Genomic DNA, 16865 nt, shown 5'->3' with positions numbered 1-16865 from the left:
ATATGAGAAATTGGTGTGGCATATTGAATTTTACAAGATTTAATCAAACCACAGATAATTTTATCAATAATTCGTGTATACTGGTTCTTAATTCGTGTATACTGCTGTTCTCACATAGTGAACTACACTCGATTTCTAGTCATTGTATTTCAACAACTTAATATTTTAATGAGTTTTCAAGAATAAATTTCAAAATTGTAGGAAATATTCAACACGTCTAAGCAATAGAAAATACACTTGAATTATTGAGAAACTTTCTACTTAATTGATTGTTTGATATTTATTCAAGTTGACAGTTTGTACTGCATAATAAATTAGTTCTTTTGTCTAGTTTTCCATATTTTACTTTTTACTATGAGGATTAATTCAAATTTCAACAAAAAAAACAAAATGTTTATTTCATCATTTTTTCCCTTATTTCGATTTGAATATGTATACAACTATGTTATCATTCTTTTGGTACACAACGAGAAAGATTAATTATTGGGTACTATTAATACTTTATCAATACGAAATAAATCCGAGTCATTTTCAATAATTCTAGAAAGGAAGGTTTTTAGTGTCAAGTATTTCCATGATGTTGCAATTATGCTTTAAAATGAAACTTGAAAGGGGGTACTTTAAGATGAACCCGTGTTTTCAGGACCATCGTTTATGGAAATGCCAAATAATAAAGCAAAAACAGTTCTCTCAGGTTTTTTAAAATATTATAACACAGTTTTTCGCAGAAGACTTATTTTTTCCGGAAATTATCAATGTGAGTGAGATTCTCTTATACGTCCAAAGTACGTATGGAGATCCGCGTATTTGCGCGGTAAAAATTATTTATTATTACTATTCAATTTTCCGAAAAAGCCGAAACAAAACCGATACGCAATTTAAAGCTGGATACTTGAGCATGGTATCGATTTTCAAAAATTTTTGAATGGGGTCTTTTAAAGCTGCTCTTCTTATTATTGTGGTTGAAATTTTCTTATGCATTACTCACCTAAAAATAAACAGGATTTTCAGGCACGATTTCACACTTTGGTTTCTAGTTTCAACGTAATAGCGCCCCTCTCACATACATAGTGCGCCTGCATAAACTAGAAATTTATTACAATATTGTTATGAACTCGTCTTCGCCCTAGAGCCGGTCCTGCATAGATGTATTGAAATTCTAGCTTACTTTTTATAAACCACGGAACCCGTTTAATGTTTGTTTCTTATATCCGTTTTTATAGCAAGCAGTTTATTCACATTATTTCTTTAGGATGGTCTATTTAATTATATATTTTGTTTCTTTATGTTCTAGAAAGTTGTAGAATTCTATTTGTGGTATATAAATAAGTTTATGTAGCGCAGTTTATAATAGTCGTAGAGAACAGAACGAATTAGCGAAGTAATTTAAAAATTTAAATAAATAATTTGAGTTCGTTAAGTGATCTTGATAAGTGAATTATTATGAGTTAGTTAAGTGTAGTGAATAGTATTTAAATAAATTAAGAACGTAAGGAACGTAAGAGACAGTATTTATTAATTAAACCCACGAATAGAATTCGTACAAATGAACAAGAGAAAAATTACCATATACAATAGTTTAGCAACCATCTGTCTACGTATGACCTCTATATTTTACATGTTCATAAGAAAAAATTGGAATCTAATAATTTAATCAATTAAAGTTATATTTTTAATTTTTATAGAGAAAATTATTGAAATATTAATATAAACCGACAGGTTGGACATAAAAAATTTGTGGCCATTAAATTAAGCGTTTACAAGTACGTTATGAAAGATAATTTTCAAAAATTTGCAAATTTTTAATGAAGGATGAATTTTTTTTGTTCAACTGTGCTCGACTCTAAAGCATATAACTAAGCGCTAACTTCTTTTTCATTTTCCGTAGAAAATATTTCTCCTACGAAGAAATTAGTTATAACATTTTTTTTTTCGTAACGTTTTCTCAGCCTCATTTTTCTACGAGTAATTTTCTTATATTTTGCACCGTTCACAAGATGTTTTTTCGCTCTAATTATTTGGCTTATCCGTGAACGATGAGGAAGAAAACATTGGCTCATCTTTAAGTACATCTTTCTAAGTTTCATTTTCAACAATAACTGGAATATTGAGTAAGCTCTTAGTCAATATAGATGTGACCTATTCAAGGATATCAGTGAATCAATTTCCATATCAGAGAAAGGAGAAGTAGATCAATCTGTGAGAACTAATTCCCAATTGTATGAGGTAATATCGAAATTCTATCATTATACGTTTAACTGGAGTATTTAACTCCATTACAACTCAAGAAAAAAATGGAAGAAATACCACTTAATATTCTAGCTCGACCAATAAATCAGTTGCAATAAAGATAATTTAACCACAGTAACAAGTGTGTCAATAAATAAATATAATTATAACCTTTAATAGTAATAATTGAGTTTTAGCTCTCAAATAACTCTAATAAATAACACCAGTTTTTTTATACAAGTGGTCCATTCCGTAACTCTTAAAATGGTGTATTACCTTGCAATTTTTGAGCAAAGTCGATTTGTATGAAAATTATGGAATTAAGCTTGTCTCACCTACTTTTCAAATATTTTATATGCACGATGTGGTGATTCTTAGTCATAAAAACAACAACGAATATTGGAATTTGAGTTATTTTCATAATTTTTATTGGCATCATAATCTTAAGAATTAATAATTACAAAGTCTCGTGTATTTATAATCCTTTTATTTGGAAATTACATAGCTGGACATTTACTTTGTATCCCAAATAAATAAATTCGACCGAATACTTTGCTGTTTGATTATTATTGTTATCAAGTTATTAAAAATTGCAGATTTAGTAATACAGATCATAGTTTCCGCAAATTAATTAACGTATTTTACAGTGGACTCTACTTATGTCATGTTAAAGTAATTTGTGGAGGATTTTAGAGAATAAGCCTGCTGTTGATGATTTATGAAAAGTACTTGTATTGTTGTTGAGTTGTTTTCAAAATGAACGATAGCTTCTATAGAGAAAATTCTTACTTGATCGATCAATAACTTCAGACAACGCTTTATTTTTTAAAAAATACAGAGAGAAGATGAAAGATATATATTTCTGGTTCAACAATTTTTTCAAAAGCCAATTATTGATAAAAGCTAGAATTCGAAGTTACTAATGCATAAACTTAGTTCAGGATTGTTAACATCAAACAGACTGGAATACTTCGTCACAAAATCGCGCTGATCCAATTTGACTAAGATATTCTGATTTTAAAAAATGAAGAGAATCATCAATTGAGCAGAACTTCATGAAGATTTAGGAATAATGAAGTTTACAAGAAAAATATAACTTCATACGATTCAGTGTTGGGGTCGAATTCGCAACCGGAAACTTTTATTATTGTTTCAAACTTCTCCTTTGAGTAGTCTTTTATATAATAATCATGAATGTGGAATAGGCGATTTCAAAATATAGTTTTAGTTGTGAAAGTATAATTCTAATAACCTAAAACTATTTTATTCCTGTATATCTCACTGAATCATCAATGGGAATGTTTTCAATGACTTTAAGGGCAACTGATTATTTTCTGTGATCAAATTATCTTTAAAAAGTGTCGATTTTAGTATCTTATATCAAAAAATGGTTGTAAGCTACTAACAGTAGTCCCAAAAATAATTAAGGACATCAAATTTGAAATACCAAACAGATTTTCATCCATAAAAGTTTCGAATAACCCTTACACACTGAATATATGTCCAGAATCACTGTTTTCTCACTACTCTGTACCGAGATAGCACACTAGAGACGTGTGCCACATTTGTCCCTGCGTATTTACAACATTAGTCCCGAACTAACTTTACACACAACTTTCTTGCTGGCATCCCATCAACGGCGTTCTGACGGTAACTACCTCTCTGTGGTAAATTCCCTGCTTATGTGGAAATATGGCAGAGACAGGTGATACGATTACGGGTGTTTTTGAAGGAGGTGGTCGTCGGCTGTGGTCGATTTGAGCATAAATTGTGGTATCGTTTCTATTTGGAAGAGTACCATATTGGTTTCCACCATTTTTAATTGGTTCCAAGGAATTTGGTCGTACATGGTTCAACTCTGCATAAGTTAGTTCTGGATCGATCTGAAAAAATACCATATACAACAATAAAATTGGGAACATACAAATAACATTCATATTACATGGTTAGTATTTATCTTAAGATGATTTTCATGCAATTTTCACCGCCTTCGATAATATATGGAAAAATTTCTAATTTAATCAACTATTCTTAGAAATGAACGATGGAATTTATGAATTTGCTAAGACCTAGGCTAGAAATAATTGATGCAAGTGATATATGGATCACCTTAATGTAATTGTTGACGTGTTACTACAAGTATAAGAAGAAATTTGGATCTGAAGAACGTACCCACCCGAATATATAGAGAAAGAGTAAATGTAATTGTTACTACTTTATATCATGTCATAATATCATAATTTTCCTCTTTAAAATATGGATTTCAATTAATTTGGAATACATATTACTACACTAAATATAACATGTGTCCAAATCGTCTTGATTTTAGGTTTCTTCTGTTCTAAAATTAGTTTTTTCATAAAACATATATGAAAGGTGTAGGAAATACGAAATTAAACAAATTTAAATATAATATAGATATATGAGACCTTTCAATCCTTCTGTTCTATGGTAAACATTGAACGCCCCATTAAGAATCATATTTGAAGTTCGAGTTCATTGTAAATGTGCTCATGAGAAAGAGAACATTCAACACTTTATTAACAAAACTTCATTAAACATTCACAAAAAGGTTTTTGTTTTGAATAACATAATAATTTCTATATTACAGCCAGCTAATATACCCCTTGCAATTAGTACATCCGTGTTGTTGTATGCCCGGCCCATTACTCCACTGATGTTGAAGAATTTTCATTTCTTTATGGATGGATAATACGTTAGGTCATGTTTAACGGATAAATTTGTTTAAATTCTTGAGTTTCAGTTTCTTGACTAATTTCACAGTAAATTTGAAGCCTATTTACAATTTTTCACATCAATGCACGATTGCTAAAATCCTCTAATAAATAATTACTGATTTAAATTTTTTGTATATTTGTTATTAAGTAATCAAAATGATAAACAATTTAGTGTATTACCAACTAATTCATATTGAAATGTACGTGGTGGCATTAAAAAAAACAAGTGTTAACCATATAGTCCTTGGGCTTTGCGACATTTTTTTTAGTTATAACAACACCGTTGAAACTTTTTGTATCTGTTATTAGGGTGGAGTCCAACAAACTTCGGATTTGGCGCATCGTAGTAGTGTAATGTAATTCAATATTCGTCGAGGCATTAGTCAGGAAAGTTGTTGTTTTCTTCGTTTTCTTAATAATTTCAGATGTAAATAGTAGAAATCATTTATTTCGTATTTGTAATGAGATATTCAAAAATATGTCTAATATCACATTTTGTATATAATAATTCCAGTTTTTTCAGACATTATTTGCGAATAGAAAAATTCCAATTTTGTTCGACATTATTTGGTTACTTCTTGTTTTAGTTCGGTTGAAATTAATAGTGTGTATCTACATTGAGATGTAATTAGTGTTTGAAGCGTACATAAAAAAATATCCAATGTGCAAATTCAATGTGCTATTGCAGTGACTATTTTACATGATTTTCTATTACATATACACGTGCGCTGATCAACAACTATCCCAACCAACAAATCTATTTGTGAAGCTAATTAATTTTATGATATATAGGGTAGGGCAGGTCTAATGGAGCATAGGGGCAAGTTGTCGATCGAAATATCTCGGAAGCTATTCACATAGCGCAAATAAGGGATCACGGGATGAGAACTCATCGAAAGATTGTTTTGTAACAAAAAACATAAAATAATTATAAACCGAAACTTTTCGTATGTGTAGTTAAATGTACGACTAATCCGATTTAGATCAGGTATTTGTTAAACCTCTCTAAATTTAAAGTACTTTAATATTTTGGTTATAATTCTAACCGGTTTGTCATAACCTCACTTTTATTTCGGACTAGAATTAGTTGAGCTATAATTAACTTAACTTAACTTACCTCACGACATAGACCTAAAGTAATATTCGCTTTCTATTATGCTGCGAAGCGGTGAATGATGAAGGAAAAAGCGTGAATGTTGCCGAAAAAGAATTCGGTATCAAACGGATGAAACATGTTATGATGTCCAGCACCAAACTCAATTACACTCCCTCTACCTCAATCAGCCGAACTGAACCTGTAGCTAGCCCAAGCAACAAAAAAAACTAGCTGGTTGATCTAACGCAAGTATTTTTTACACAAATTGTTGGATCATACTTAAAGGTAGGCCCTAGAAAAGCAACCAATACTAATAGAAGAAAAAGAGAAGCTGCCCCGAGAAGAACGCATTAGAAGGAAAACAAAATAAAACTACTGGAGACTGGAATACCAAGGAAGAAAATTGATAAGAAAGCAAAGACGAAAGTTCCTAAAAGAGTACATTTGTCAAGTGAGGAAAGCAGCGTTGATCAATATTTCTGTCTGATTTTTTACGAAGCTTATTCTGAAAGTTCATTAGGAGGTACAACGATCCAGTATCAAGTTTGCAATAAATGGACCAATAAAAATGTGCGCTAGATGCTAGTCTTAATTCGATTGTGTCAATTGTAACAGTGACAACGACGATTAATATTTCATTCTTATTTTCTTTTATATATTTATATTCTCTTGTTGAGAAAAGGAAAAGGGAAAATAAAAAGTTGATTATCGAACATTTCATTTCTTTAGATCGATCATTTGGATAAACTTTCCAAAAGCTCATTTTTCTCCATACCTCTGCTCAATTGACCTCACTTGAGGGGTACTTTCTGTATTAAATCAGTTGTAGCTCTCACATTCTAGATGTAAGGAATAAATTACTATTTGCCATTTTGCAAACGAATAAATTCAGAATTCATCAGAACTCGTGATGCAATATAAAAAATCTCATAAATATAGTGATTAACGATATAATTACCTGAAATGAGTGTTTCATACTTCGAATGAGCAAAACATTTTTTTTGGCTTCGGTATTTATTTTACACAAATTACGTTTGTCACAACAGTTGTAATCGTGTTATACACACGATAGAATTGAAAAATGGCCTATACTCCACAAGTGAAACATGTTACCCAGGATTTATAGTTAGATTTTTAATCTAGTTGAAATGTAACAAATAATAGTACTACCAGATTACTATCGGAGTGTTTTTGGAAAGACCGCAAATACCACAACGGGTTGTTCAATTACAACACGAAAATAACGGATTAAAAAAATATTGTAATAAATCCCTGATGTAAATGAGTCTCAACAGAATTTATCAAATAGAGTTAACATTTTTAACGTGCTAGAATACTATGGTCACTTGCACACATGCAATTAATAGTATATTAAAGTATAATAGTCCCATGAACAACAGTAAAAATATGGTATCACCTTAGAATTTCATCGCGGGAAATTTTAGAATTCTGTTCTATTCAACTTTCATGTCAATATGCCAATAGGTACAAATTAGTTTTATATATTCAATTTTTGAGCTGAATGGAGGATTTATGAACACCACTTTATAGAAAAATTCATAATCTATTAAGCTGAAAAAATTTGGAATATATTGGAACCTTTATTTTTGAAACGGAAATATTTAAATGGTTCCAAAAAGTTATCAAATATACGCTACTATGAATTTTGAAAGGTTATATCTCGGTTAATTCTGTTCGGAAAGGAATAAAAAAAAACTTCCTATCGCAAATAAACCTGACTTTTCTGGTAGTTTTAATGTATCTTTCATATTTTTTGAATTAGACAATTTTTTCACAAAAGTGAAAAATGCTTTTTTCATTGCAACGATATTTTTTTTAAGCTGTCTAAACCATTTAAACTTTTTGATCCTATTATTTGTATTCAATCAAAGTGACTTGCAAATTTATAACATTTCATTCCAATTAGGATTGCAATATCAAAAGTAGAAATTACGTTTTTTTCCATGAAATGAAGTGATAATATCTTACTTCAATCATAACTCCTCCATTTTTTTTTACATAGTCCTATAAAATATCATACAGATGGTTTTTCAAAGTTTTTCGAAGAAGACATTTTTTTCGTGAAATTGACCGTTTTCCATTCAATTTTCAATTTCAAATTTTAGGTTCACTTAATAAATTCCACCTTCAATAAATCAGAACTCGGTTTGTCTCTGGTATCCAAATAAAAATATTTTCTTATTCTTTTAGGAGCTACATTTATCCTCCGATTAAAGTTTTTGGGTTATTTGTGAGAATACGATTGTGAATATGCTTTTTTGTGACAAAAATTCAAAATTAGAACCACGAATTAGTCAGAAAGTACTGATTTTTCGAAAAAACTCTATTGAATAATTTGTACTAAGAATGCTTTTTTATATCTATTTCTACGGTTAGCTTCAACAATTGTTACCATATTTTTTTCAAGCTCTCTACACCATTTAAACTTTTTGATCCTATTATTTGTATTCAATTAAAGTGACTTGCAAATTCATAACTTTTCATTCCAATTAGGACGGCAATAACAAGAGTAGCATTTACGTTTTTTTCATGAAATGAAGTGATACTATCTCACTTTCGTCATAACTCCCTTATTTTTTTATTATAAAGTTTTGCAAAGTCTCATTTAAATGTTTGTTCGAAAATTATTGAATACATTTTTTAGTGGAATAGGACGTTTCCCATTCAATTTTCTATTTTTCAAAATATTCGGTTCACTTGATAAATTCCACCTTCAATAAATCAGAACTCGGTTTGTATTTGGTCTTCAACCAAATAAAAATATTTTCTCATTTTTTTAGAAGCTATATTCAACCTCCGTTTTTGAGTTATTCGTGAAGATTAGATTGAGAATATGCTCTTTCAGTAACAAAATCATAACCAAGAATAAGTCAGTCAGTATTGATTTTCCGATTTTTATATCGATTTCTACAGTTAGTCTCAACAAAAAATTATCACTCCTTTTTTAGGGTGGTATTAACTCTATTGATGAAATTTTGAATCATATAAATACTGATTTAAAAATAACATAAAATGCAGAAACCAACTAATAATAGGATGGTTGAGATCGTGACATTATAAATCTGAACCTCCCGTTGTCAAGGCAATGAGAAAAATAATTTGCAATCTGTCACATTAGATAAGTTTTTGTGTGGTTTGTGAACTTATTTGATCAATTTTAGACCATTCCATTATCAGTTTTCTTGCGAATCAGCTTATTAAAAAGCTGCTGCTAAAAGAAGTGCGAAATTTTCACAGGTAAAGTTTTGTTTCCACTATGCAGTATTGTGCTCAGTGTGAGCAAACTTTTGGAATGAGTAGGAAACTAATTAAAGCTCTTTCCATTTCATTAAGAAGGGTTAACTCCACCTAAAGATTAAGTTTGTTGTAATATCTTCTGGGTATCAATTTGATAAACTTGACGCAACAGTGGAAATTAATGTCAAAAAACCGTAATTTAACACAAGTACTGCTTCGCTGACTTCAGAAAATATTAATAATAATTTAAACAGCATATCCGCTAATACGTTCGAAAAATTTAGATCAGATTGTTGAATAATTGAAAAACCTTTAATATTTCACATGATATTCCAAGGTACTTTCGATAGATCAAAAATTAAAAGTTGACGTTAAGATTCCACGTCGTTTGTGATGATAGTAACTTTAAAACACGCATGTTTTAAAGTCAAATGCAGAGACGTAAATTTATTATTATATCCACTAATACAACAGACGAATTTTCGCGCCGTTTGATAACTGTTGGTCCATCACAAACAATCAGACAATGGAGAACCGGCTTCAAAGAAGACCATGACGTGTGAGTATTTTTCTCATTGTAGCCTCCAAGTTAATGAAATAACATATAGAATTGTAAATTATGCTTGTTATTGAATAACCATTTAAAAAATATGACCAAATCGAAATATTAGCTAGTTGTCTTACCTTATAAACACACTGTATAACACAATGTGATAGAGATAATTTATCAATATACATCACTAGTATCAATTTAAGAAAACATATATATGAGTTTTTTTTTCAGATCATTTTAAACCTACTGATAAAAATTTTAAAATTAATATTTTTCATTTTTGATTCATGGAAATCAGAAAGGGCTCTCCCAGTTCGCCGTTGATAATTTGAAATTCAATTTCTTGCAATAAAGACAACTGCGATGAAGAATTAAAGAGGGAAAATTAGTATGCAAAAGCTGGAGAAGACTGATAGAGTGCAATTTTATGTGCTGAAAACAGTGTTCGTAAAATATTTACAAACTTACTAATTAATATACATTCGGAAATGGTGTATAACGTTCCTAAAATAAACAAAAATCAAATTAAAATTGGATTATAAATTATAACAAAAATTTGAAAGGTGAGGAAAATAATAAATCGACATAATTAAGCATATAAAACTGTGCAAAATTTGAATTTGTGGGAGATTTAGAGGAGTTAATAATTGCGTATTTATACGTCGCCTTGAGAAATAGTTGTTGATAGTATGATGACATATAGATGAGAAAATATACACAATTCATATTTTTTGTAAAATTACCCCAGCAAGTCAGGTGAAAATTTAATGCATTATTGAGGCGCAAGTGGTTGGTGTGAGACTATATGTACCTATTATATAGATTTAGGGTCTCGTATACTTTGCGACCCAAACAATCTATTGTGACTCCCTTTCTTGATGCGATACTGGAGAACCCAGTGTTTACAGCTGATCCATCAACCCCACCCCTTTTAAGAAGTCTAGAAAGTGGGATGGCTTTAATTTCAATTCAAGCGCTCCCAGGTGTTGGTGCGAAACTAATATAACGGTGACATTTGTTTTCAAAATTATGAATTGTGCAGTTTGTGTACGACTACTACTATTATGATAAAGTCCTAGCATGTTGGAGATATACGCAAGTCCAACGGAAAATTTGGTTCCTACAAAATGAAAGAAGAAATACAATTTCGCATACAAGAATTTCATGGATTGGAGTATGAACTATCTACCTGAAAAAGTATATGAAACTGTAAGCATCCCTAAAACATTTAGTTCCAAAGATATCGACCGAAAAAATATTTTCATAGCATAAATTTATCGGTTATTAGCCACTATTCACTTATACCTAGATTATATTCTGTAGACTCTACATCACATTGTTTTGCTTCCAAAATACGTAGACTCCTCCTAAAGAACGCTATTTTCCTGTGGTCTTTGTGCCCCACTTGCTAGCATGAGAAAGTCATACCTTTTTAAATGAACAGAGCATAAATTCAGTTCTAGTAGTGTTCATAGTGAACATGAACAATACCTTTACTCGAAAGAACAATAGAGCTCTGGTTAATTTTTGGTTACGTCAAGGTCTCTGAAATCGTCTTGAAATATTCAATCTGCCAATTATACTCATTATCATCAGAGAGACTTGCCTTGATCGTGTAATCAGTTGTATTAGATAATAGAACCGTAGGGTTTATCAAGGAAAGACTGCTTCTGATGTATAAACCTCAAAAGAATTGGTAAAACTAAGTAATCATTGTTCAAATTTTCAACTTGATCAATAAGTCTAATTTCATTATCGAAATAAGACTTGGATATGTGATTTCCATAATAAATGAAACTAATGAAATGCCAATTGGTAATCTCAATCCGGATAGTGGAAATACATATACATATCAATACATTTTGTTTATTTGCTCCTCTTTACCCCATTCCTCTTTTTGCTCTCCTTTTTTTGTGAATATATAGTCGTATAAATGTATTGATACTAATATATATCGTTAAAATTTTTGTTCAATCTCGGCAAGGAAACATGAAAACTGTGGAATTTTGTTAATTAACGTCGATTTTTATGAAAATTTGGATCTAAGCTCTAATTACCCCCTTATTCAAAATCTACCCTGTACCGGAGGGTGCTTTTGATTGTTTAGGCGGTTGTTTAAATGAATTATTCGTAGATCTGTTGATATTCTCAAACAAGTTTATCATCAATCGGACTCATGCAACCCCTTCAAAGATCATCCTTGGAGGGTAGTAATATTAAAAGCTTTTTATAATCTCAATTTCCATGAAAATTTGGAATCAAGCTTTAGTTACTCTCTTCTACGAAATCTTTCCTGTGCCGAACCGGGGTTTTCATATTTTGGGGGTGTAAACTACTCTTATTGCAAAAAATTTAGAATCTCAGATTTTATGCATGTTTCAGGAAAATGAAGTTTAAATGTTTCATTCGTGAATCTGTTGACATTCTCAAATACGTTGATGATCAATCATATTCATGCAACTCCTCCAAATCATCCCCTAAAAATATAATCTCAACAAGTTTTTCATATTTAAAAATTATTCGAATTTTTCAAGAACTAGTACTTTTTTAATATTTCAACTTTATCAAACCCACCTTAATGGACCAAGAATTTCAAAATTGCAGTTGATATTTTTTTACAGAAATAATGAAAACATAAAAATAAAAATATTTTAGAAAACAATGGAATTTTTCATTTAGAAAATAATATAAAGAAAAAAAATTGAATAATTAGATTTCATTTCATCATCACTAAATTCTTCTTCATCTTTTCCTCCTCCAAAATTTGATCTCCGAAATTTTGAAAAAAAAAGCAGTTGATTTTTACAATAACTCGCTCAATTATCTAGGTAGAAAATTTTTCATGAAGTATTTTGTAGAGGATTTCATGTACTTCAATGTTGTATCCATTGAAGAGAAGCTTCTTTAAACTCCCTTTTTCGAAATAGCTGCAGCTTAAAGGGGTTGCATAAGACAAGTTTGGTAAGCGAATGCAAACTTTGAACTAACGTATCTCCAATTTTTACGATACGTAGATTTGAAGAAGCTCAAAATTATTAGCAACAAAAACCCTACGATTAGTATTTGAAACATTTTCTCATAACATGATAGTTTTTATTTAAAAAAAAAACTCATTTTTTTTCAAGATTGCCGAAATGCAGTTATTCAATTATATTTTTCCAAAATAACAATGAAAACTGGTCTAATTACATGGATCATATCAATAATATAATAATATAATTATTAATTTTTTTCAAAAAATAAGAAACTTTATTTTTGTTTTGAATCGGTCTACTTTTATGCAGAAGACTTTTGACAGTACTCACTTTAAAGGTTTTTTCGTGTGCTTTGAAAAAGATCTGTTGAGTTTTTTCCAAAATAAATTCTCGTCTCCAGTGCAAAAGCACCGTTCGGCACAAGGTAGATTTTGAATAACGTTATAAATACTGCCTTCATACCAATTTTCAAGAAAATCGACCTCAATTATCAGAATGCCACAGGAAATCGGCTTGCGCCAGGACTAATAATCATATTTAGAACAACAATAACGATGTAAGCTAATCCAAATAAATTGTATTTTTCAAATCCGCAAATATGAACAAAGGATTTTTATTAGCCTGTTGTTATCAATGTAAATAGAAAGAATCCTTTGATTATTTCAAGCGACACATGGATATAAAATTCATTTAATTATCCTTTTCATGTATACAAAAACAGATAATGTATTAGTTTGAAGAGCTTTCTACGCAAAATAACAGGAATAAACGTCATAATTTTGATTAATCGTGGTATAATTAAGGCTTATACCATAAACTTGTTATCGTAAGAACAAAAGCGTCGTGAACCTAGTTGTTTCTCAACTACAAGCATAACCTCAATTCACCTGTCTGCTTCAATTTGAAATAAGAGATGAAGTTTTTGATAATTGTAATTAATTCACCTTGTTTCGCATAATAAGACATGGAAGACACAGTTTTAAATTCAGAATTTGAACCAATTCATTATTTCTATTCAATTTAGAAAGAAGTTTGTGATTCATAAATACGATAAAGATTATAAGACAATGAGTGTTTGGTTTGTGAATCATAAATTGAGGGAAATTTTTATTCTAGTGGTATAATTACATGTTAGTGAAGTGGTATCAGCAATTTGTAGGTACTTGATAGATAATCAAATAAATTCCAATGATCAATAATCTTCAAAATACTCAAATAATTGTTTCTCTGATTATATAGGATTTTTATGCCAGCAATACAAATTACTTCAATTATGTAATATATACATCAGCGTGAACTAAATATTTCTGTTTGTGTTTAGTGGAAAGTAATGTAAAATGGAGTCCCTTTATAGTGTAGAAACTTACAAGTTGTGGTGGATAATTTCTGTCCCGAGCCAAGTAGGCCTCCTGTAGCGGTCCCAGCGGTTGTTGTTGGGAGGCAGCGGTCGCATTTACCGTTCCTACGACTGCCCCTGTCGCCCCATTTCCAGCTGTCGTCTCGTATTCGGTGGGAGCCGTTTCTGAATTATTCAAACCCGGAGTTTGCAAGGCCGAACCCAACTGGTAGTCGGAATCTGAAAAAAAATTATTAATTCCTACATTATTAATTCTAAATTTTCAGAGTTTTCTGATACAGCTTTAAGAAAAAAGAGAAAGACTCGAGAATGTGTTATCTTGAAAGAGAATTCGATATTTACGTTTGATTAATTAATGAATAATTATCTTTTATAATTTCACTTTGAAAGTTATTAAAGAATGAAATATTCACATTGAATTCTGACAACAGATCTTAAATGAAACAGATAGAAACTGATTTTTTTTGAAATATCTACGAACCTTATAAAACAGTTATCCATGTGATTATTTCTATAATAATATAATGGTGGATATAGAATAAATGCTACTGTAATTTTCTCTGACTTTCTTCTCTTTTCGGAATTTTGAGAACTCTGAATGTTGTGAAGCTCAATTAATAGAATGACAGTCGGTTTATTACTTCAGTGTAACAAATTGAAAACGAAATTATTCAGTTTCATAGTCAGTACATGGAAACATTCGAAATCAAATGTCAGTTGCGGAGAGATTCATTTATCGTTTTCTAATATCATTATAATTCAAAATATTGGTATCTCATAGAAGGAATACGAGTCCGGCGGCTATAACAATAAGCATCACAAAAAAACAAATCAAACTTCTGGTCAACCAATAGACCCAAGCAGATGGTTGAAATTACATGGTGACAGAACTACGCTCTTACAACTGCTGTAAAAATGTTGATACAAAGTTGAAATGTCAATTCATACTGGTTTTGTCATATTTGTGTATAGTATGAGCTCGAAAATTATCAAACACTAGCTTTCGATGCTAAAATTGTTTGTAATGCATGCAGTAAAAAATGGTTACTTGGTCACAATATAGACTTTATGTTTTATTGAACAGGATGTTTCATTGTAGTCTCTTTACGTTAATATTGAGCTTGTTATGAAGTTCATTATCGAGAACAAAATCGAAATCATCGGATCTAACAAGTAAAGTTTACAAATGCTTAACATATCATAGAACAGAAATATGAGCATTGATCCAAATGTTGTTCACAACTATTATGATAACCACAGATGAGTGTGTATCTTGAGATACACACAGAAATTATGTTTGTTTCACATCATGAGTATCAAGATAATGTAGTTCCAAAAATATATACCAGTACCAATAAGAAGTATTGAGATATTACATGAGAAAAATCAGGAGATACTAGATCAGCTTTTTGCTGCAGATATTCACAAAGATATTGTGAAGAGAGTTTGTTTGAGAAATTATTTTGTCGCATCAAATATAATCTACGAATTCAATTTTCACTGATAATCGGCAATTGATTAGTAGTACTTATCTATTTCCCAATAACAAATTAATAATAAAAATATTGATTTGTCTTCTACTACTGATTTTTTGTATTATTTCCTGCTTATAAGAATTTCTTTTCTACGGATATTACTCTGTAACTTAAATACCCCGGTCAAACGACAATAAGTAATTATACGAAAGTCAGTAACTCTGCATTTAAATAGAAATTTAAAGTTAAATTGTTCATTACATTTCACCTCGGAATATTTAAAAAGAACTACGCTGCGGTAGCAGTGAAATGAGTGGTTCAAAGACGAAACTTTTGTCTGGAAAACAATTTTATAATCGGAGCTTTACTCTATCCATTTAGTCTGAGTACGGTTGATGGAATATGATGAAATAAATGGAGGTCTTAAAGAGTACGACATAGCCGTCGTTGAAAGGGATACTATTTTTATAGTAACATGTATTTTAGGTGGCTATATATTTTCTCTGTTTCCCTCAATGATCTTTTCTCATTTCTTAGCCTTTACTCTGATACTTCTAATTTGGATACCATCACATTTCAAAGCTATTTATTAAGACCGCAGCATATAATTCATAAATATAGTTCTTTTTCCTTGTAATTCCTTGTCCATTTTTGTCTCACACAAATAGATGTTTGCTGATGTTATAGCCCCGTCCTGTTTTTAACAATCTCCCTTTCATAGCTTTCTGTTTTGTCCTTTCGAATGCCCACGTGTACTGGAAAAAGACTGTGAATTGAGTAATATCCCATATGCTAACCGATTTGAATTCTTCGATTAGGTCTCCTCGGAAGTGTCTATTTTTGAGTGGTGAACTGTAGGGAATCAAGCATTTACGAGAAAGATGAAGATAAATTATAGTGATGTTCTTCTTATTTATATAAATAGTTTTCAATCACAAAACGGTGTGATCGGTGTATAAACAGCTTACTCATCTTACTCACTCACTTTATCTTTACACTACCTATTTACACTTATACAGTAAACTATTCACTAACACTCAACATTTAATTCATTTGATGACACTGTCTAGTTTACTTATCACTATCCCGATATGATCACTATGACATCAAATTGTTGTTTTGCTGTGGAACACTCATAAAAATAATGTTAATAGACAACAAAACCTCATAATGTAAATAAAAAT

General features: G+C 30.4%; 1 protein-coding gene across 1 annotated transcript in view; it reads right to left on the bottom strand.

Moving 5' to 3' along the window:
• Window positions 1-346: 346 nt before the first annotated feature.
• LOC130891204 (nephrin-like) overlaps window positions 347-16865 on the bottom strand; it is a 732788-nt gene continuing 716269 nt past the window's right edge. The window contains exons 14-15 of the mRNA XM_057795809.1: window positions 14217-14425; window positions 347-4112 (exon numbers count right to left, since the gene is read on the bottom strand). Of these exons, the coding sequence (XP_057651792.1) occupies window positions 3834-4112; window positions 14217-14425 (488 nt within the window). The 3' untranslated portion in view covers window positions 347-3833. The remainder of the gene's footprint in view (window positions 4113-14216; window positions 14426-16865) is intronic.

This window comes from Diorhabda carinulata, chromosome 3 (genome assembly GCF_026250575.1).
Source record: "Diorhabda carinulata isolate Delta chromosome 3, icDioCari1.1, whole genome shotgun sequence".
In the NCBI taxonomy this organism is placed as follows: domain Eukaryota; kingdom Metazoa; phylum Arthropoda; class Insecta; order Coleoptera; family Chrysomelidae; genus Diorhabda; species Diorhabda carinulata.
Note: the sequence above shows the minus strand (reverse complement) of the source record. Positions and strands in the feature narration are given on the sequence as shown.